This window comes from Hydractinia symbiolongicarpus, chromosome 10, assembly GCF_029227915.1.
Source record: "Hydractinia symbiolongicarpus strain clone_291-10 chromosome 10, HSymV2.1, whole genome shotgun sequence".
NCBI lineage: Eukaryota > Metazoa > Cnidaria > Hydrozoa > Anthoathecata > Hydractiniidae > Hydractinia > Hydractinia symbiolongicarpus.
In genome coordinates this window covers 23,654,349-23,677,379 of record NC_079884.1, presented here as the reverse complement: position 1 = coordinate 23,677,379, position 23,031 = coordinate 23,654,349, and the positions used below count along the sequence as shown (strand labels likewise).

The 23,031-nt window shown below is 30.8% G+C and overlaps 1 protein-coding gene across 1 annotated transcript; it reads left to right on the top strand.

Moving 5' to 3' along the window:
- The first annotated feature begins 2,306 nt into the window (after nucleotides 1–2,306).
- On the top strand, nucleotides 2,307–22,955 carry LOC130612067 (glycogen [starch] synthase, muscle-like). The gene is made up of 22 exons (XM_057433357.1): nucleotides 2,307–2,406; nucleotides 8,576–8,658; nucleotides 8,873–8,980; nucleotides 9,931–10,004; nucleotides 10,127–10,165; nucleotides 10,492–10,644; nucleotides 11,770–11,955; nucleotides 12,130–12,144; nucleotides 12,427–12,556; nucleotides 13,482–13,521; nucleotides 13,628–13,705; nucleotides 14,951–15,001; nucleotides 15,876–15,945; nucleotides 16,058–16,164; nucleotides 16,412–16,471; nucleotides 17,340–17,418; nucleotides 17,498–17,611; nucleotides 17,736–17,862; nucleotides 17,935–18,092; nucleotides 18,164–18,265; nucleotides 20,894–20,977; nucleotides 21,461–22,955. Exons 2-22 carry the CDS (start codon nucleotides 8,592–8,594, stop codon nucleotides 21,617–21,619), a joined length of 2,001 nt encoding a protein of 666 aa, XP_057289340.1. The 5' UTR covers nucleotides 2,307–2,406; nucleotides 8,576–8,591; the 3' UTR covers nucleotides 21,620–22,955.
- The last annotated feature ends 76 nt before the right edge of the window (nucleotides 22,956–23,031 follow it).

The window sequence follows — 23,031 nt, the reverse complement described above, 5'->3', positions numbered from 1 at the left end:
CGAATTACCTAAACATTTGAATTCGAATTCTCAGAGCGAGAACGATACGATTATAACGTTGGTTTTATTTGTCACGACGAATAAAACTTTAAAAGATGTCTAGAGCATTGTCAGTATCGTATAAAATGAATTTTAAAATTGAGTTCCAGACAGTTATTTGTGGACATCATATTTATAAAGACGCTTGGGCACCACATATTGGACAAAAATTAATATGCAAAACAGACACCCGGGAAGAAGCAATCGAATATGATAAAAATGCTATTGGCGTTTTTAAATCAACCGATGAAGTAACACTACTGGTTGGATATCTACCAATAGAAATTTCTTGTTTACTTACAAACTTTTTAAACGCAGCGCCTGAAAACAAACTTGAAGCATTTGTGGTTGGAAAGAGAAGAAGGGAGGTCGGACTTGTTGTTCCAGCAAAGTATGTTGCTTTGACAGGGAGCAAAATATTTGGAATTATATTGTTCGACAAGTTGAAAAAAAAAAGAAAAACACCCTAACTTTGAATTGGATATTATAACCACGAGTGTTATTAATACCTCAACCTACAAAATAAAAACCATTTAATCAATTGTTTATAGTAGTATTTTCTCAGTCTCTATATACTATATTGAAATTACAGTGAATTCGAATATTATTTATTCGGGAGTGGGGGCTTAATCGATCATTTACGGTAACTTTTATAAGCTTGTAACAATTAAGCTGTGAGTATGCTCACGTAAACTTTGTTTATATTTGAGGAATCATTTTTGCTCAAAGTGTTTGCAAAGAACAGTCTCCTGTACACTGAACATAAAAAGAACAAAAACACAAAGAACATTTGCTGTATTTTCTTTCGTCTATGGTGAATAGGGATAATTGTTCCTTTGCTCAGATCGGTAAAGACCGAGCAGACGATATTCGCTTGATGGAGATCTTATTTTTAAACGTTGCATTCGATACAGATCTGAGTAATTAAGCCTGATTCACATCCATGCGCATAACGTTATTTATTTATTCGCATGCTAATTTTTATCTAATTTGCACGAATGCATACAGAACATAACATGAAAATACGTTATTCGCATTGGTGTGAGCATGGCTATAGAGAAGGCTTTGATATATGAACTAGTCAATTGGTTACCTATCTACTAACCAATAAAGATTGAATTTGAATTTCAGAACAAGATAAGGCATTGGCCTGTCTCATCTTGTTATGAAATTCTAATTCAATACACATTATTTTACAAACGAAGGCTTTAGCATATATTCATAAATTTTACGCACACACCCCTTTCGTACCTGCAGTGTAGTTTTTTGTTTATTTATTTAGTGTGATATTTACTTAAAGTCATACATAAAATGATGGAGTCACCTACTATGGTGGTACGCTAGGACACATATAAAATGATTTCTGCCAACTTGTTTATTGGCACTGATGACGACCAGTTAAGGGAATACTTTAACAACATGCTTTCTATTTAAATCTATACATATTATACCCACACAGAGATGACTGAGTACATTTTTTAGTGCCTGAAGAGTACCTCCATAGTAAAATTGTCACATCATTTACGGCCAGTTGTGTTTATGTTCTGCCAAAATGCGAAAACGGCCTGTTTACAACCCGGACAGCCGGATTATGTACGCATGGTCCGATTATGTTTTTTTGCACTGGTTATGTCGTGGTGACCGGATTATGAACGCTGATATAATGGCTGGGCAGGCAGGCTGTGATTGGCATTTTCTTCGAACTTTTGTGAATTAAACATTCTCTGGAAGATAGAACACCCCTAAAAACTAGACATGACGAAAGAAAAAAGTCTCGACGTAATTCGTAGAATAAACTACTCGTGTAGTAAGTACATTTTAACATAATATACTTTGAAGTAACTAAATTTCACGGAATCTAAATTATTCTTTTTGTGAGAATTAAGTTTAGTGAAAAGTTATTAAACTTGCGAATCCAAAAATTTAGTATTTGCCACGAAATTTCGTTTCATTTGAGAACAACAACAACTTTGCCACCAGGGCTATTTGCAAGTGCAAGAAGTGATGAGGAATGATATAAAAGCGGTCGGCCCCGATTATATTTGTTCTATCGGCCTGCCCCGATTATGTTTGTTCTATAATAAGTGAGAAATAATATTAGACTGTTGTATATAAACTGGCCTGCCCTGATTATGTTCCTTTTATAAGTGCCAAATAATATTTTTTGAGTAATAAGCCGGCCTGTCCTGATTATGTTGCCCTGATTATGTATTTTCTGCTCTGTTCTTAACCGGGGCAAGCTGCCGTACTTAATCAGGACAGCGTTTATTATCCGGGCAGAACATTTACATTTTATTGCGCACGTCTTTTCCGCGTGCACAAGACAGGTCCAGCTGCTGTACTGCACAGCAATATTAGGAGATTAAGGTAAGTTAACTTTTGGCATGTTTCTCTCACAATAAACTAAAATTGCCTGTGTTATTTCCTGTAGCAGCTTTATTTCTTCTTTTTTTATTATGTTGAAGTTTTTTTAAGCTTACGAGCAGGCAAAGCTAAATCTGCGTAGCTGTTAAGCAAGTAAAAGAAGCTAGAGCTATCTAAGCTACTTTTAGCTAGCTAGATAGCTACTTTTAGCTTGCTAGCTACCTTAGCTAGGAATCTTTTAAATAAGAAAATACAAGAATACCTTTTTCTTTAGGAAAACCATAGCTTAAGACAAAAATTCCTACCCTTTGCAACTTTGGACGCATCCATTAGCTATTATTTCTCTGTTGTCACACAAAATGTCAAATCGACCTTATCATCCTTATGATTCCCTTCCCTTCAATATGGACAAGTGAATGTTACCATAGCCTTGGGTTACCCTAGCCATGTGATATACTCCAGAACTTTCCATCTAAGCCATTGCCTCTCCTAGAAATAATAGACAGGGTATATGCCTTAATATTTGTTGGGCTAGCCAAGTAAAATACCAACCTATCTACCTACTAGCTAATAATAATAATAATAATAATAATAATAATAATAATAATAATAATAAATATTTAAAGTAGCTAGCCCAGAAAATCACAAAAACCTATAGTTAGTGGATTGTTTCCACTGGGGGCCACTAGAACAAAAAAGAAACAAAAAATGATAAACCTTAGACTGCCTCAGCTCAATCAAACATAGTAACTGATTGAAAAGAAGAAGAATAAAAAACAAAAATTAAAAAGTTAAAAAGTGATCTCCATTAGAATTTGCCAAATACATTAGAGATGGAAGTCTTAAACGAAAGCAGACTTCCATCACAGGTCACTTGGTCTGGAAGATTATTCCACACTTTTGCAGCTCTAAATGGGAAGGCTTTTTTGCCAAATTCCGTGTTGTCCAAGGGAAGTGTGAACCTGTTTTTTGAAGCTCCTCTTGTTTGATGATTATGACAGTTTTTTGTCAAAAGGAATTTTGAGCGCATGTAATCAGGAGCAATGTGATTCATGGCTTTGAAAACTAATATGGCATCGTTTTTGATGAGTAAATTATTCATTGAATATTCCCTCTCTTTCCCAGGAAAGGTACGGACACATTTTAATCGTTTTTCTAGTTTTCCCAATCTACCTTGGGTGGCACAAGCCCATGCCGAGGAGCAGTAGTTAAAATATGACATGACAAGTGCATTAATTAAAAGGTTTTTTGTGTGAGGTTTTAAACAGGATGCAATGGTTCTAATTTTAGAATATTTAATTAGTATTTTTCTATTTATGTCATTAATGTGCTTTTCCCATTGCATTTTTTGATCAAATGTTACCCCAAGATATTTAACTTTTTCGCTCCTCTTCAAAGGAATACCCATATAGTTGATAGTTTTGTTCTCAACTTTTTTTAACTGGCTGTGGTTGCCGAAAAAGATTGTTTCAATTTTGTCCGTATTAATAGTCATTTTGTTATTATTCAGCCAGAGGTCGTCTTGCGAAAGTTCTAACTCGACCTGGGAGACAAGGGTATCAAGTTTTTATGAGACGAAATAATTATTGTATCATCTGCATATAGATGGTGGTAGTTTGAATTGACCATGGTAGTCAGATTATAACCTACCTTATCGACAGGTTTTAATGTTTAAATTATAGATATATATTAATTGTCTTGGTTACTCAGTAAAAACACACTTATTAATCGAGAATATTGTATTATGGCACATTTTTAGTATCCAACATTATACGCATGGAACGCAATTTGTAAATTTGGGGAATGGATCAGATGCCGGGTGAGAAAATAATTGAGTAAGGCAGGACAGATAATGCATGCATTACTAGCAGAGTAATCATAACAAGGTAATCACACCAAAATGCTTGCCCAAGGCAAAGAGGGTAATTTCCTAAGAGTATGCACGTTTTGGTTGCCCCTCACAAGCTTATGTCCTCATGGATCATAATATTGTGAATGGTTTCCAAGGCATGACCCAGATCTCTTCATGCATGAATTACATACTCATTTCCTCTATTCACGTGGTACATTTCACAACTAATTGTACATTTCCCTATCACTTATTATTTAATTGATTAATTATATATTTAGTTTATTAATTATATACTTATTTAATAATTTATTCTCATGCATGAAGGTTATTTATTTCTCTTCCACTTCAATCATGAAGGTACACTTGCACTTCACTATAAACCAATAATCACATATGGTGTCTTCTGCACCTCAAAAAACATGTGTTTTCCATAATCATGAGCTAAAGATGGAATGCACAAGCTGTCCAGTATTGGCACAGTGTGCGTTACCACATAATAATAATATCAGGATTCATAAAAGGGTGTGCCTCACCGTAAAGATAACAAGTGATAATAATATCAAGTAATAATAAGATACACAAGCCTCACACACGCATCTGTCCAAATGTTTTATGTAGAAAGTAGATGTAGAAAGCCTGACATCCCCTGCTTGCTCATTGATCATGGTAGTCGGATTATAACCTACCTTATCAACAGGTTTTATTGTTTAAATTATAGACATATATACATTTTCAGTGTCCATAATCATTGGTACATTCATATTTCTCGCTTGCAAACACTGGTCTGTTACTTTTGCTTTAAATGTGCTACAACTGGACATTATTTAACTTGATTATCCAGTTTGTTTTCACACATCAAATCTTCAAAATAAAAATCTTTAGTTTGGCTAGCTGAGAGATTTTGTTTTCAGAACTTGGTACTCTGAATTTACTTTTTTAATATTTATTTTGCTAATAGGCTTTTGTTGGTTAACTTCTTTACAATAGAACAAAAATGACTATTACTCCTGGGGTGTGTGATCATTGCGTTCTTTAGGAAAGTATAATTGCCAGGATTTTGAATAATAAGTATATAATATAACAAAAGAATCTTTGACAATAACGAAATATTATTTTATAAGTTATATTTTCGTGATCCATGGTTAGCTTTGTTATTTTTAGCCGCTATTCAATTTTTTGAACTTTTTTTGAACTTTTTTGAACCTCAGGATTTGTGTGGAGAGCAATGCACAAAATAGAAAATCAACTTAAATCAAGACTTTGAATTTGTAGTATTTTCAGGTTATGCATGTCACATGAAAGAAATAATGTTGGCTCGTCGAAGCAAACCCCATTGTATCATATAATTTTTAACATTCATAAATTGCAGAATAAATGATTTGCCTGACCAGCAAAATCCCCGTTACTGTGGCCTCCGCGACAGAAATCATTTGTGACTGGTTTTAAAGCCGTAAAACTTGCACCCGGCTTGTTGTTTATTTTTTTGTAATTATCTCAGGTGGTTCATTGAATGTATTAGCTCGTTTTTAATTATACTCTTCCTAGGAAGTTTTTTAGGAATTGCATGCCTACTATTTTTCATCGCACCCCTAAATAAAACTCAGACGTGCGATGTTTATTCCACGCCATGCAACTTTAGAATTGTGACCTACCACACGCCAGTCATTTTACTCACGGCCATGCCTGTATCACCTGATATTCTTTCTTATATCATGTACAATTGCAATTACATGTAAATTCTTGGTACCAGGTCCACTTTGAACCAATACGACATTACACCCTGATAACTTTGAATAGGTGTGTGTATTTCAGACATAGGTTTCTGAGTGTTTTTATATCCAATTTTGATGCTCTATTCAACGATATTAAAGTCTTTCCTATTTGTCACCATCAAAAAATAACAGTAAACAGTGGGTCCCAAATCAACTTTAAACCCTGTTAACTTTGAACAGGAACATTTTTAGATATAGGTTTCTCAGTGTTTTGATGATCTAACAGTATCAAACTTTAGCTTATTTGGCTACTTTAAATTTTGGGTAATTTTTTGACACAATTTGAGCCCATTTTAACAACTTTTAAGCCTTCGGTGAGGTTACAACCTTGCTATACACTTATCTCCCACCCTATCACCCATGTGCACGGTTTTTAAAGGCCACTGGTATAATAAGCAACTAAACTAAAGAGAAAAGGTTTATTCCACTGGTTAAACTAATGCCTAGAGCTATGACTTCCATATCGAAAACCATTTATATGCTGTTGCAACAATGTAAACATTGATCTCTGTATGAATGCTTTTTGTTTTAAAAAAATTGTTAAGTGATACACAACTGATCTTTAACCTGCAATACTGGAGTATAATTACTCATATCAGTATGATACAGAAATAAGTCTGTATCCTGTTCAACCTTGTCCCCAGGAATTGTTATATATATATAAAAAACCCTAGCAATTCTAAACTCTAGATCTAATATATATGTGACAGTTGTGGGGAAAACGGTAACGACCTAATAATATCAGTAATAATACTGTATTGCTTCTACCCATAAAATTATTGATACAACATATTGATAACTTTCTAGTTTAGTATCGATACCTCTTTTTCATTTACCAATATTCCCGATACAATTCCCATTACCAATACTGTATTATGAATACCGGTTACCAATACCATATTATCAATACCACCCATAATAACAATACCAATTATCGATACTCTTTTACCAATATTAATATTATTAACACCACCTATAACTTTACATAATTATCATTTTATCATCTAAACAGATTATGTGTGAATGATTCATATAGCTGTTTCACGCTCACCATTTCGCCTGCGCATGTTATTAACCTTTTCCCGTTATTTAAAAATTCAAGCGATAAGAATTTTGGAAGCAACTGCAAGTTTTGTTATAGACATTTCAATAACATTAATCTTCTTGGTAACCATATTAAGTCTACGGCCACTATCATTAGCACTTTAGTAATAAATTGGTATCGGTAATAATGGTAATAATTACCAATACTTTTGGTATCAATAATAGATTGGTATTGGTAATATCAATACAATCATAAGAGAAGCATCGATAATATTATTAGCACTACCGTTGCTTGCTAAAAATGTAACGGTACTTAAAATTTGTTATATCAATGCTACCGTTATTTCTTTTGTTTTATTATCAATACTACCAATAAAATAATTACCGATATTATAGGTTGTTACTGTTTTCCCCAAAACCGTCACACATACGGATTAAAAAAATCAATAGAAAAGAATTTCTGAGGCAAGTTTAAAGCATTTTAAAAAAAACTGCTTTCATACATTCTACGCTACAGTAAAAAGACCGTAGTTACTGCATGATTAGGGCTTCTTTTCTTATGATATTTTTCCAATAAGTCGCAAACCATTAATGCTGCTTGTTTAGTCCTAAGAACTTTTAGATATATACAAAAATGTTACGTAAACAGTTTTTAATCTAAGTCTGCCTACTTCCTCCCAGGCCGTTTGCTTAACTTCCATGATAAGACCTTTTAAGAAGCATTAATAGAACATTAATATGAACTGCAGCCCTTGTAATTTTGCATTTTAAGCGTCACCAAATAAATGTCGTCATAATTATATACCACACTTATTAAAACACTACAACAAATTTGTCACTCGTGTTGGCAAACTTTTTGCGACTGTTATTTTTTAACTTAAAAAAACATGTTGGCAAACTCACTACTTTCATCAGATCCACACATTTCTTTCCACACATTGCACTCTCATTCTACCTAACGCCTTCTTCTTAAAGTAGTGTTACAATCTAGCACAATCTTTTCTTTTGTGTGTGAAGTTTTTGTTTTAGCTACCCCTAAATTAAAAACTTTTTTTACTGGAGAAAAGTATTATATTAATATAAACAAAAAATATAAAATATGCATTAAGAAAGCATAGTAGAATGTATAAATAAATATTAAAGCTTAACGCTAAAATAACAGCATTTTCTGCCATACAAGTGATGCTAACTGTTTTTAATGATTAGTTGGATCGTAAAAAATATGGTTACAGATTTTCGCTAAGAGGATTTAATGTGCACTTTTATTATAGCAAATAATTGCTGAGGCAAGCATATATGTTTTAAAAATATATCGTCGAATGCCATCTAGAATTACAAAGACTGTGTCCGCTTATAATCCTTTTTGTCAGCGATTCATTTTGGCTAGTAATAGAAAAATGAGCACATCCTTTTTGCCTGTTAGGCACACAGAGAATTATTATACAAGATGGATAAACTTTTCTTTTTTGTGTATTTATAATATACATTATTAATTTATTTACAGAAAACAAAAAATCGTTATGCCAGAAACGGGTCATGCAGATTTTGGTTTTGTTTTTGAAATTGCATGGGAAGTTGTAAACAAAGGTACTTTTGTGGTTGCTTTTTTTATTGTTATTTAAACCATACATCTACTGAACACATAACATCATAGCACATTTCACGACAACTGCTTAAAAGCTTATATTAAGACGAAAGTTAAATTATTTCTTTAAAATGTTATACAGAGTGCTGATTGTGGTCTTCTTTATTTTATATTTACTTTTAAAATGTGTTCTAACTTTTTTTAATTGTTATTTAGTTGGTGGAATCTACACTGTCATTCGAACAAAAGCAGGTGTGACTGTCGATGAGCTTGGTGATGATTATTTTTTAATTGGTCCTTATAATCACAGGCAGTGTCAAACAGGTATGTTAGTAATGCTAATGGGATATTCCAGCTGAAAATTAATCCAGACAAAAAAATTCTTAAGGTATATATATTATTACCTATAATTTATGCCCAAGTACACTTTATGCCAAAAGGGTATAAAATATGCATATCCATTTTTTTTTTTTGCTTTTTGCCAACCCTATAAGGTGCATATTTTGTTGTCTGAGGGTGTGTATCCATCTATATTTGAAAGATTATTTTTTTATCTTATGTAATGTAATGATGTAAAACAACTGTAATAAACTATGTTCATATTATGTTCATTTTGGTGACCTATGATTCATTTTGGTGACCTATGATAGCTGCAGGAACAGTGAATCTGATTTCACATTATCAGTGTGTTAGCTAGCTTTTTTGTTTTGACTGTTAGACAATCCCTGATTAAAAACAACACTAGTTCACTTATCAACAGACATTTATTTGTCTAATGACTTTTTAATTTTCCTTGTTATCTAGCTGATGTGTTCTAGAAATGTACATGACAACACGTCATTCGTTGCATATGCATTTTTATTTTTATTTTGTTGAAGAATGCATACATTAAAAGTAAAAATTAAGAAAATGGTTGCAGGCGAGTTAACTATAATGACGGTTGCAGACATCTTCAATTAGCCACATGGCTAAATGTAAAAAAGGCTATTTTTCACCCCAACCTAAATAAGGTAAAAAAGCTATGCAAATAGCTGGTTAAAAAAATATCTATAGTGTGCTTTTTTCACCACACTTTGCTTTTGTGCAACACTTTGACACTTCACTTATTCACGGTTTACATAACCACATCTTGTCGCCTAGTATACAGCTCTTTCTATTTCTTTTGTCCCTTTTTTTATTTTGTATATAATTCTAAAAGTTAATGGGAGCTAAATCCTAAATACATTTGAAGGTTTAATCTAGTATGCTTTAAAGTTACATTTTTTTATTTATAGAGGTTGAAATTATTGAGCCGGAATATGAAGTTATTCGAAACACTATCACTTCAATGAGAGAGGATGGAATAAAAGTATGCCAAACATCTAAATCTCGAGATCTAATACACAAATTTTCCATCAATTCCTATAGGTTGTTCATCAAGACCTCTTTTACTTCTACCCTAGTGTATAGAACATTTGATTTTTTTCTTAGGTGGTATATGGAAGATGGCTTATTGATGGAAGCCCAAAGGTAAACCCCCTTTTTGTGTTTTGATATTAATAGCTAGTTAATGAGTAGTAATATGTATAACATAATTAAATGCAAACATCCAATAACTTATTGGTTTTGTACAATTATCTTTTTTGTTATTGTTCTTGGTCAGTGACAGGTTTTTTTTGTGGAGAAAAATTTTTTTAAAGCAATTTACCATTGACAACCATTTATGTAGGTCACATGTTTTTTTGAACTTTATTATGTTCATCTTATAAACTATGAAACATTTTGTTCTGTGTATAAGAAGGATGCTGTAATATTTAATGTGTATCCCCTAAAGAATAAATTCATTATTTTTTTAGGTTATTTTATTTGACATAGAATCTGCTCGCCACCATTTAGCTTCATGGAGAAAAGATTTATGGGAAGCGTGTCACATTGGTATACCCGACCACGATTCGGAATGCTTAAATATATTGATATTTGGATCAATTGTAGCATGGTTTCTTGGAAAGGTTTGTGTGTGTTTGTTTAGTATGATCAATAAAGAACAATATCTAAAACAATTACATAAAACCTTAAAATCACATTTTGTATGTACATTATCATGGTATGTTTTGCTTTCTAGTTATTTCTTTTCCTGCTGGTTCTAAACTTAGATTTGCTTGGCTTTAGTAACTACAAAATTTCTGGATTGATTTTTTAAATAATGGGGCGTCAGCCTATGTGTTCGAATTAATTAAAAAAAATACTTTAAAGTGCAGTGACTGAATTTTAAATTAAATTTGACATCCAGTTGTTCCAGAGTAAAACACAAATAATTTAGATAAAGTTCAACATATGAAAACATATTACATTGAAAGACACATGTACTCCGTTTTTCCTTTGATTAAATGCCAGGTGTGTTTTCTAATGTTATAAATACAGAGACATTTTTTGGACAGAATAGTTTACAGGATAAGTGCATATAGTATTGATCATTCTGTCGTTTTCTATACCCCTAAAACAGAACTTTCTGTTTTGTATGATGGCTTTTCTAAAGCCGTGTTTTTTGTATGAATTTCTTATGTTAAAAATAAAAATAAGCATATATTCAAGCTGTACATGTATTTTCATTTTCGAATAGAAAGGCATGATTTAATAGCAATTAAAAATGTGTCAAATAGAATGTAACTTTAGCTTAAAATGTTTTACGAGCTTGATTTTGAACTGCGTTTTATAATTGTCACATATACAAGAATATGGAGTCTGTTATAATTGAATATAAATTAACTTTTAAAAAGACAACCGTAAAAAAAAATACATCCTATTAAACAGCAAATTGATATCAGCTTTTTAAGTTGTGTCCAAACAGAATTATGTAGGATGGCAAAAGTAGAAAATTTGTTTAATTTCACCAGGATGCTATAAAGCTATAAATTAAAAAAAATTTAATATTTATAAACGTACTTTGAAAAGAACCGAGGGAAATTATTTAGTTTATGTAAGTTGTATATACCGGTGCAAGCATCCCTACTGTTTTCTTGGAACTAAGGGAAATAAGAAGCTTTGAAAATGTTTTTGGTTTAATCGTCTTGTACTTCTTAGTAGCACTTGTCCCTTTATAACATCCCTTAAAGCTATCAGTTGTTTCATTTTAGTTTCGACATATTGTGGGCAGTGAGCCATTAATCCTTGCTCAATTCCACGAATGGATGGCTGGTGTTGGTCTTATTTTTAGTCGGACACGTCATCATGATATCTCCACAATTTTCACAACGCATGCAACACTTCTTGGACGTTTTCTTTGTGCTGGAAGCATAGATTTTTATAACAATATGGATAGTGTATGTAGCGTTATTACTTTCTTGTCTTGAATGTTCGTTTTTAAATGTAGCACAAACTGGACATAATTACTTTTGGACGCAATATTATAGACACTCTTTACCATGTTCTGAGAAACCCTCTTTAATAAAATGTGCTACTACATTCGACTTAGTATTACTTTATTTTATTTTTAGTTCGACTTGGATAAGGTTAGTTTCTAAAACTTCATTTAACTTCATGTTTCTAAACAATGCCACTAAAGCCTGAATCATCAAGGCAACAGTTCATGGGTGGTGACTTCTTTTTTAGTTATTTTTTAGCTGCGTGTTGTGATTTTGTTGTTGCTGCATCTTCTTTGATGTTTGCATTCGAAGTGTTGGAATTTAAAAAAAAAAAATATTTGAGACCGACTTTTGAAAAATCATGTATCTGCTTGTATCATGTTATTGTGAACGTCTCAAGATTAAAAAACAACACTGATATTGGTTTAGGAAGCAGGAGACAGACAAATTTATCACAGATACTGTCTTGAAAGATGTGCAGCTACGCTATCTCATGTTTTTACCACTGTCTCACAAATTACAGCAGATGAAGCAGAACACTTACTGAAAAGACGACCAGGTTTAGCTTTTTGGGTTATACTTCCAGCTATTATGTGTAATTTGCATTATTAAGACCTTTATTTATGATGCTGTTTTGATACTTGCATCTTGAATCATCTATGCTACTTCATGCAGCTGTAGTAGAAAACTATTAGGCTATACCTACAATTTTCTCTGTAGTAACAATTATTTATTCCTGTTTAAAATGTGTGCCTTAAAGGATTTATTTATGCTACATAAATTTTATTGTTATTTATTTTTATACGAATAAATAAAAAAATATTTAAGACATATCTTCCTGAATAATGGTTGCCGATGTATTTGCAAAATTTATATTTTCTAATCCGACATTAAACAAAACATTACGTGATTTTATAATTTTGCAAATAAGCAGGAAAAAACTGCCACATGAAATAAATAAATATTTTTTTTATTTTGTTTTTATTTTTCAGAATTTATTTTTGCAAAATAGGTCTCAATACATCTAGGGAGCTTTTTTGCGAATATTGGCCAAATTTACAAAAATACGCCTTGCAAGATAATCGAGCAAGATTTAATCCAGCATTAAGTAATCCTCTTAAAGTGCCAGAAACACATAGCTTTTGTTGTCAATTCAAAAAAACCATGCATTTTCACAGATTTTAATGCTAGAATTTACCCAATCGTATTACTAATGTGCTTCCATGTTGATTTCTTCAAAATTTTACAGACCTTGTTTTTTTACGGTAAAATTTGCTATGTTCACTGCAAGGGACATCTGCAAAATTTTAAATGTCTCTTGCAGAGAGAAGAATTAGGAGAGTGCTGGATATTAGAAGTGTTGAGCCTTTTAATTAAGTTAATATATGTATTTGTTATTCAATGCCTTTTTTCCTGATTTTGTATATATAAAAAAATTGTTATGTTATGTCATAAAGTCAGTTGGTGTAAAATGTTTATTTTAGATATTGTCACACCTAATGGACTTAATGTAATCAAATACACGTATGTTATATTTCTTCATAATAAATAACTTTTTTTCTAATATTCCTTGTTTCTTTCGTTATGGTTTGTTTGTTCGTTCCGTATGTTATTATTATTTTTTTTGTAGGGCGTTGCACGAATTTCAAAACCTGCATGCCTTATCAAAAGGAAAAATTCAAGAATTCATAAGAGGGCATTTCTATGGGTAAGTGTAAATCCCTTTTATACATTTTTATTTATTTATTTATTTATTTATTTATTTATTTATTTATTTATTTATTTATTTATTTATTTATTTATTTATTTATTTATTTATTTATTTATTTATTTATTTATTTATTTATTTATTTATTTATTTATTTATTTATTTATTTATTTATTTATTTATTTATTTATTTATTTATTTATTTATTTATTTATTTATTTATTTATTTATTTATTTATTTATTTATTTATTCAAAACATATTTATACAGGGTGGCTACCGTCAATTTAAAAAATAAACTGTTATCAATGTAAGCCAATAATGGTATTAAAGCATGTGGCTTTATCTATATTAAATGTGTTTGTGTTGTGTTGTGTTACCAACAGACATATAAAATTATTCAATTTAAAATCTTTGTCAGTTCCTTCTTTAAAAAAAATTGGCACAGTAAACAAAAAAAAATTATAAAAGTTTATCAGAGACAATAAGTTTTGCATATCTGTTGTCTGAGGTTATTTGTGCAAATAAAGAAGAAACAAATAATTAGGAACTTGTTATTAAAAACTAATCATTAAAAAATCTATCCGCTACAGATTTCGCTTCTACATCAATAAAAATAAAGCCATGGGTATAATGGTATAATTGAAATAATATGCCAATCTAAGCAGCTCTTTCATACTTACTTTAGCGAAGAAAGTTTCCATTCAAACTATTTTAACACTCGCGCACATTTTTAAGATCACTTTTCAATAGATCACTTTGAGCATGCGCTGTTGTTATTCAAACAGGCGATTGCATCATTCTACAGTGTACGATCGATCATCGATCGTAGAAGAGACCCTACTTGTGCGATTGTAAAAATGCTCTTGTATTACAATTCTAAAAAATTTAAACAAAACTTCAATGCAAACCACGAAGGATTTGTTACCTTTTTAAAAAAAGGCGCTAAGAATATTTTTTTAAAATACGTGCATCTAAGTAGATAGCTAAATACGTTATTTTTTTTAACAAAATAAAAATATTTTTTCCCTCAAAACACGGTGGATCTGCAGCAAACGTGTTCAAATATTAATGTCCGCGCAAAACAAAACAGTAGGAATTTTTACGACGGAATGCAGAGCCTAAAAATACGCGAAGCAAGGAAATACTTTGAAAGGAAATCTGCCTTAAGACATTGTTAAAGTTTGTTAAAAGCACTTAATATTTTAGTCTACTTGTATAAGGTGTGTTATTAATTTCTTTTTAGGACTTTAGATTTTGATCTGGACAAGACCCTATACTTTTTTACTGCTGGCAGGTAACATTTTATGCTTGCTTGTTCGTTTTTTTAAATAGGCAGGAAATGTGCTCTAAAATTTCATGCTTACTTTTCCGATAGTGTGATATTGCGAAAGATTTATTGATATCGGCTTCTTCTTTTTTCCGTGTCGACTAACTAACCCAAGTATATTTTACGTTACAAAAAAAAATTGAACTTTTACAAACTCATGCTATTCTTAAAGCAAGTAAAGACAAAATTAGTTTTTATAACAGACACGAAAATTAGTCATTAATTTGCAACGGTAAAAGAAATATTTTATTGCAGAAGCTCATACGATCTGATTTTTATTTAAAACTGATATTTTTGGGATTTGCAACATTAAGTTCAAAACACCACGAAAACTACTGCAGTTTGTTATTTCATATTCTGCTTAAGGACAAGCCTTTAAACTTTTCTTTGTGTTGTCGTCATACAATTTGGATTTAATAAGCAAGCGAAAGGTGAATTTAGCCTGGTCCACCTCAAAAAAGGTTACAACGACTAATTTGGTATATTTAAGTCAGGTTTTGCTTTTCACATAGTAGACTGTTACAAAGAAGAATATATATTTCCGCTTAAAATTTAATCTGAACTAAGTGTGTAGCACTTGATCCCAATTTTTTAATTTTATCCTTGGAATAGAATCACTATCCTATCCATTGTTTGTTTCAGTTAGTGATCATATTATTCAAGAAGCAGGACTTTTATTTCTAAATCTGAGAACTAGTCAAGTGCTTGCACTTTGTTATTTAATTTCGTTGTGATTCGAATTCCAGAAAATAAGATTATTTATCCTGTAAGATATTTAATTTGATAGTTCATCTCAACGTTCCTGTTTTGCTTGGTTGCATAAAAAAAAAATAACATTTAGATACGAATTTCAAAATAAAGGAGCTGATATGTTTCTGGAATCCTTAGCAAGATTGAATTACTTATTAAAGGTAAAAATAGGCAACGTGTATACAAATAGTTTATATTTAACCATTTGAATTTTCTCTGTGTTTAGAAGAGCGTTATTTATTATGTTGGCAAAATCTTTATATCTATTTTTAGGCATCAAACAGTGATGTAACAGTAGTTGCATTTTTGATATTTCCTGCTAAGACGAATAGTTTTAATGTTGAAGCATTGCAAGGTCAAGCTCATGTTAAGCAGCTGAGGTAATGCCCAGGAAAGAAAATAATAAATTAACTTTGCAATTATAATTAACACGAACGCTAAGTGTTATAGTTCAAATCTGACTGTTATAGTAAGGTTAAATTGATATTGTTGTAGTCAATGTGTGTTGTTTCAATGTGGACTGAATTAAACAACCAATATCTCAACAACCAATAAACTCTTAGCTATCAGTGTCTACCACAGTTTTCATCTGGGTATTTAATCCTTATTATAAATTCTCCTGTGTAGATCTACCGTCAGTGAGATTCATGACAAAATCGGCAAAAAGATTTTTGACATTGCAATGAGGTAATTTGTCATTAGTTTTGGTGGAATAGCTTACAGCTTAACATTATCATGAAAAATAATTCTCATGATGCCATGTCTTTTGCATGTAAGTAATCATGATAAGGTTGTGGTAGATCAGTCTCATAAACTACCACCTAAATCTTCTTTTTGTTGATGTGGATAAATTACATTTTGCATTATGACTTTTATTAAGGTGTGAGCATACTGTAAGAACAATAACTTAAAATTTAGAGACAACATAACCAATTTATTTTAAAATTGTAAACCCCTGGCCCCAGTTTTCTTTTGACGACCACTGATTTGACTATTTTTGCGCAAAATTGACGAGGTGTGTTTGTTTGTTTGTCCAGTTTTCAGTTAGAGCAACATGAAACCCAGATAAAAATCCCATCATAATAGCCATATACAGTGCACGACTTTCGCTCGTTTTTGTTAATTTTGTGACAATTAGTTAGAAGATCGCTATTTGCTAAATTTACACAAATCAATTTTAGGGTAAAAAAAAAAAAATTAGACTAATTTTTTTGTTTACGATTTATCTAGCACTATAAAGAATAAATGTGTTAATTTCAACTTCAGCAGTCTTTAGTTTAAATTTTCTGACGTAAAATCCCCTGAAAACCCGGTATAAGTCGAGAAAAAGTGTCATTAAATTCGCGAAATTTATTTTTGCTATATATTGAAGTTTTTTCTCAACTTCTTAAAAATTATTTTTTTTCAAAAGAATCACTTGATTAATTTTCGCACATCTAAATTTCACAAATTAACTTTATTGCTTGTGGTTCACAAAATGTGTGCCCCTGCCTAAAACAAAAATTTTAGCATTGAGGTATTTCATATTTTTTGGACATACATAATTCAATTTCAGTGGAAGATTACCAGATGCATCAGAACTTCTACAACCCAGAGATTTAACTTCGTTAAAAAGATGTCTACTTGCCACACAGGTTATAAAAATTTTAGTAAATTTTTTTAAATCCCCATATTTTTTCACGATACTAAATTTAAAATATATGATTTATTTAGAACAATAGAATGGCACCAATTGTAACACACAATATGATAGATGACCACCTTGATCCAATACTAAGTAACATCCGTCGCATTCAATTGTTTAACCTTAAGACAGACAGAGTAAAGGTATGACAAGCTTTCCCATTAAGCTTGTGATAACATAAATTTCATCTATCAACCGCCTTTTTTTTTTCATTTAAGTCTTATTGATTTAGAATGTTTTTATTAATCGTGTGTGTTTCTCATTTAGGTCATATTCTTTCCAGAATTTCTTTCCAAAACTAACCCCTTATTTCCCATTGATTACGAAGAATTTGTACGTGGTTGTCATTTGGGTGTTTTCCCGTCTTATTATGAACCCTGGGGATACACACCTGGTAAGTTTTATATCTTTACTCATTAGCGTTGTGCTGAATTTAGATGTGCTAAAAAATTTTCTAATACTTTAGCGGAATGCACCGTGATGGGTGTACCGAATATTTCCACAAACCTGTCAGGCTTTGGACGATTTATGGGAGAGCACATAGATTATCCAGAATTCTACGGCATATATGTCATTGATAGAAGATTCAAATCAGGAGCGGAATCTATTCAGCAGATGTCTGATGTATGTTTTCCTTTGTGTATGGTTATGACGTCAAGAATAAAAACAAATTATTTCAGTACTTCTCGTTTTAGCATATGTACGATTTTTGTCAATTATCTCGCAGACAGAGGATAATTTTACGGAACCGAACGGAACGATTAAGTGAGCTTCTGGACTGGAAAAGTTTGGGAATAGTAAGGGCTATTTTATTTTTTTATTCTTATCTTACTAATTAAAGATCTTCTCGTTCTGTTAACATGGTATATTTCACCAACATATTATCGCATTTTTCTTCATTCTATTAACATGGTATATTTCACAAACATTTATCGCATTTTTCTTCATTCTATTAACATGGTATATTTCACAAACATATTATCGCATTTTTCTTCATTCTATTAACAAGGTATATTTCACAAACATTTATCGCATTTTTTTTCATTCTATTAACATGGTATATTTCACAAACATTTATCGCATTTTTCTTCATTCTATTAACATGGTATATTTCACAAACATATTATCGCATTTTTCTTCATTCTATTAACATGGTATATTTCACAAACATATTATCGCATTTTTCTTCATTCTATTAACATGGTATATTTCACAAACGCATTGTCGCATTTTTCTTCATTCTATTAACATAGTATATATCACAAACATTTATCGCATTTTTCTTCATTCTATTAACATGGTATATTTCACAAACATTTATCGCATTTTTCTTCATTCTATTAACATGGTATATTTCACAAACATTTATCGCATTTTTCTTCATTCTATTAACATGGTATATTTCACAAACATTTATCGCATTTTTCTTCATTCTATTAACATGGTATATTTCACAAACATTTATCGCATTTTTCTTCATTCTATTAACATGGTATATTTCACAAACGCATTGTCGCATTTTTCTTCATTCTATTAACATGGTATATTTCACCAACATTTATCGCATTTTTCTTCATTCTATTAACATGGTATATTTCACAAACGCATTGTCGCATTTTTCTTCATTCTATTAACATAGTATATTTCACAAACGTATTATCGCATTTTTCTTCATTCTATTAACATGGTATATTTCACAAACATTTATCGCATTTTTCTTCATTCTATTAACATGCTGTATTTCACAAACATATCGCATTTTTCTTCATTCTATTAACATGTTATATTTCACAAACATATTATCGCATTTTTCTTCATTCTATTAACATGGTATATTTCACAAACATTTATCGCATTTTTCTTCATTCTATTAACATGGTATATTTCACAAACATTTATCGCATTTTTCTTCATTCTATTAACATGGTATATTTCACAAACATTTATCGCATTTTTCTTCATTCTATTAACATGGTATATTTCACAAACATTTATCGCATTTTTCTTCATTCTATTAACATGGTATATTTCACAAACGCATTGTCGCATTTTTCTTCATTCTATTAACATAGTATATTTCACAAACGTATTATCGCATTTTTCTTCATTCTATTAACATGGTATATTTCACAAACATATTATCGCATTTTTCTTCATTCTATTAACATGGTATATTTCACAAACGTATTATCGCATTTTTCTTCATTCTATTAACATGGTATATTTCACAAACATTTATCGCATTTTTCTTCATTCTATTAACATGCTGTATTTCACAAACATATCGCATTTTTCTTCATTCTATTAACATGGTATATTTCACAAACATATTATCGCATTTTTCTTCATTCTATTAACATGGTATATTTCACAAACATTTATCGCATTTTTCTTCATTCTATTAACATGGTATATTTCACAAACATTTATCGCATTTTTCTTCATTCTATTAACATGGTATATTTCACAAACATTTATCGCATTTTTCTTCATTCTATTAACATGGTATATTTCACAAACATTTATCGCATTTTTCTTCATTCTATTAACATGGTATATTTCACAAACGCATTGTCGCATTTTTCTTCATTCTATTAACATAGTATATTTCACAAACGTATTATCGCATTTTTCTTCATTCTATTAACATGGTATATTTCACAAACATATTATCGCATTTTTCTTCATTCTATTAACATGGTATATTTCACAAACATTTATCGCATTTTTCTTCATTCTATTAACATGGTATATTTCACAAACGTATTGTCGCATTTTTCTTCATTCTATTAACATGGTATATTTCACAAACATTTATCGCATTTTTCTTCATTCTATTAACATGGTATATTTCACAAACGTATTGTCGCATTTTTCTTCATTTTATTAACATGGTATATTTCACAAACATATTATCGCATTTTTCTTCATTCTATTAACATGGTATATTTCACAAACATTTATCGCATTTTTTTTCATTCTATTAACATGCTGTATTTCACAAACATATCGCATTTTTCTTCATTCTATTAACATGGTATATTTCACAAACGTATTGTCGCTTTTTTCTTCATTCTATTAACATGGTATATTTCACAAACGTATTGTCGCTTTTTTCTTCGTTCTAGTAACCCTGCAAATCTTGCTAACATGGTCGCGTTTTTCTTCGTTCTAATAACACTCTGTATTTCACAAACGTATTGTCACTTTTTTCTTCGTTCTAGTAACCCTGCAAATCTTGCTAACACGGTCGCATTTTTCTTCGTCCTAGTAACGTGTATTTTGCTAACATTTTTCTTCGTTCTATTAACGTGTATTTTGCTAACATTTTTTTCCGTGTTAGCAACCTGCATATCTCGCTAACATGGTCTCATTTTTTTGTTCTAGCAACCCTGCATATTTTGCTAACATTGTCGCATTTTTAGTACTACCAGCATGCTCGTGTATTGGCAATTCGAAAGACGCATCCGGTACGAACACCAAGGCTTCGTCTCAGGAAGGAACAATTGGTAAATCGTGTTAATATAATATTTTGACTCGTTCTTAGATCGAAAAAGATGACACGTGGTCTCTTTTTTATTTTTATAGCAATGTACTTAGCAAACTTTCTTTGTGGATGATTTGCTCTTGTCTAGAAATAAAAAAAATGATAGAAACAACGGAAATTATCTGGTTTTTAACAGCGTAACATTGTACCACATAATGGTTCCCTTTTTCTTATGCCAAAGTCACTAAACTTTAAGAGATATTGTTGTTTTTTCTAAGTCTAGCCATGTATTTGTTAGTTTTTATTTCAGCATTTATTTAATAAAATGCAATTTAGGACCAAAATTATTCCATATTAAATTTGTTTTGACGTTGAAAATATCGAATTGATGTGCAACAAAGAAACCTAATAGCTGAATTAAATGGAGGATAAAAAAATAATTGATCACAAAAATTGTTTAAAAATAAGCTGTTATCTTATGTAATCATTTAAATGTTTTTCATAGAATTTAAAATTTCCCCGACCACCATCAGCTCCTGGATCTCCTTCATTATCTCGTCAAGTATCCGATGATGAGGAGGAAGAAGATACGGAGTTTAGATGCGGGTATGATTCGGATGACGCTGTGAAGTTTCGAGCAAGAAGTACTAGTGATGGAAGCTAAATCAAAGCATAAATCAAAATCCTTTAATGGTTTTCAAGTATGCGTTTGTAACAATATGCTAAAAGTGAAAATTAAAGATGTGATTGCTTCTTACTGTAACAGCGTGTAGTGTTGCAATATTTTTACCTGCGTACAAATTTATAGTTTTTAATTATCTTTGTTTATTTACAATTCTTATATATGTTGTTAATAGTATAATTTTTCTCTCTTTTTTTAAAACACTAATTTAAATTAAGTTAAGAATGTTCAATTTTACTTGTCTAGCTCATTGTGATTAAACTTAACAGGTCTATTGTTCGACTAGACTGGTGAAACTTCATAAATCTCACTAACGGAATTTCGTCTTTACATTTCCTATAATCTACCAGCAGTTTTGTTTCAGTTTTACTGGAAAAATGTTCGTCATTTATTTCGTGAAATTCAGAACTTTTTTTGTGGGTTTAAAGACAGTTAACAAATTCAATTAAATGTCATAATCCATTCGTAGCATTTCTTTGAAGCTTGCAGTGTCCTCAATATGTAATTTTTGAATTATATTTGCTCATCATTGTTCTCGTCTTTTTACTTGGGATCGTGTTTTCCCTCTTGTTTTATGCTATAATTACTATATTGTCAAGTAGAGGAAAATAAATTTTTCAGCAGCCATTCGCCTGTCTGCATTTTGTTGTTTATAACCCTTCTAAGTTGTGTATAACATTTGAAATGCAATGCTGGAAGAGTTTTTCAAACCATTCAAATATGCTGTATGGTGTTGTATAAAATATTTGAACAGCTTGCCTGAACTTAGAGTTGGCACACATAATTTGCGCGGATGGAGTATCAGTTCTGCATTATTTCGCAGATAACTTTATTGGCAAAACCATGATCATCAACAAAATGTCTTAAGAAATACAATTCGCAAGAGAACTAATCGAATTTTGAATTTTTCCTTTAGCAGAAGACATTTGTAAAATAAAACTAACTACGATTTTAAATTGAACTTTTCTCAACTCGACATTTTTCCAAACACGCACCATGTACTGTTTCTTTTGGTCCCTGTTGAATTATTTTTCTCTCTTTACTTTGAAGTTTGCAATGTCGAGGCTTTTTCAGTTAAGGCAAGTCTTACCATAAGTTTAAAAACTAAACTCGTGAATGAAGTAAAAGTTAATTGCTTGTATAGGGCTGGTGGAAAGATTATATAGAGAAATTTAATTTAGTGATGTATATTTAGAAAATAGACTTCAGGACTTGTAACTAGTTTATTATGAAATATATATAATCAACATTATACATATTTGATAGAACATAACATTTTGTAGTATTAATGCATTGAATAATTTTTTTGTTAATTTTATTTTGTTATATATTTCTATTTTTTGCATACTTCATGTGCTTTTCAAACGAACAATTTTTAAACAACGTGAACTGAA

What these genes read in the sequence shown, in the direction of transcription:
- LOC130612067 (XM_057433357.1), top strand. Translation starts at nt 8,592, where the DNA reads ATGCCAGAAACGGGTCATGCAGATTTTGGTTTTGTTTTTGAAATTGCA. An exon ending in GATTGAATTACTTATTAAAG is followed by an intron (nt 15,946 to 16,057) that starts GTAAAAATAGGC and finishes ATCTATTTTTAG; the next exon opens with GCATCAAACAGTGATGTAAC. An exon ending in GCTCATGTTAAGCAGCTGAG is followed by an intron (nt 16,165 to 16,411) that starts GTAATGCCCAGG and finishes TCTCCTGTGTAG; the next exon opens with ATCTACCGTCAGTGAGATTC.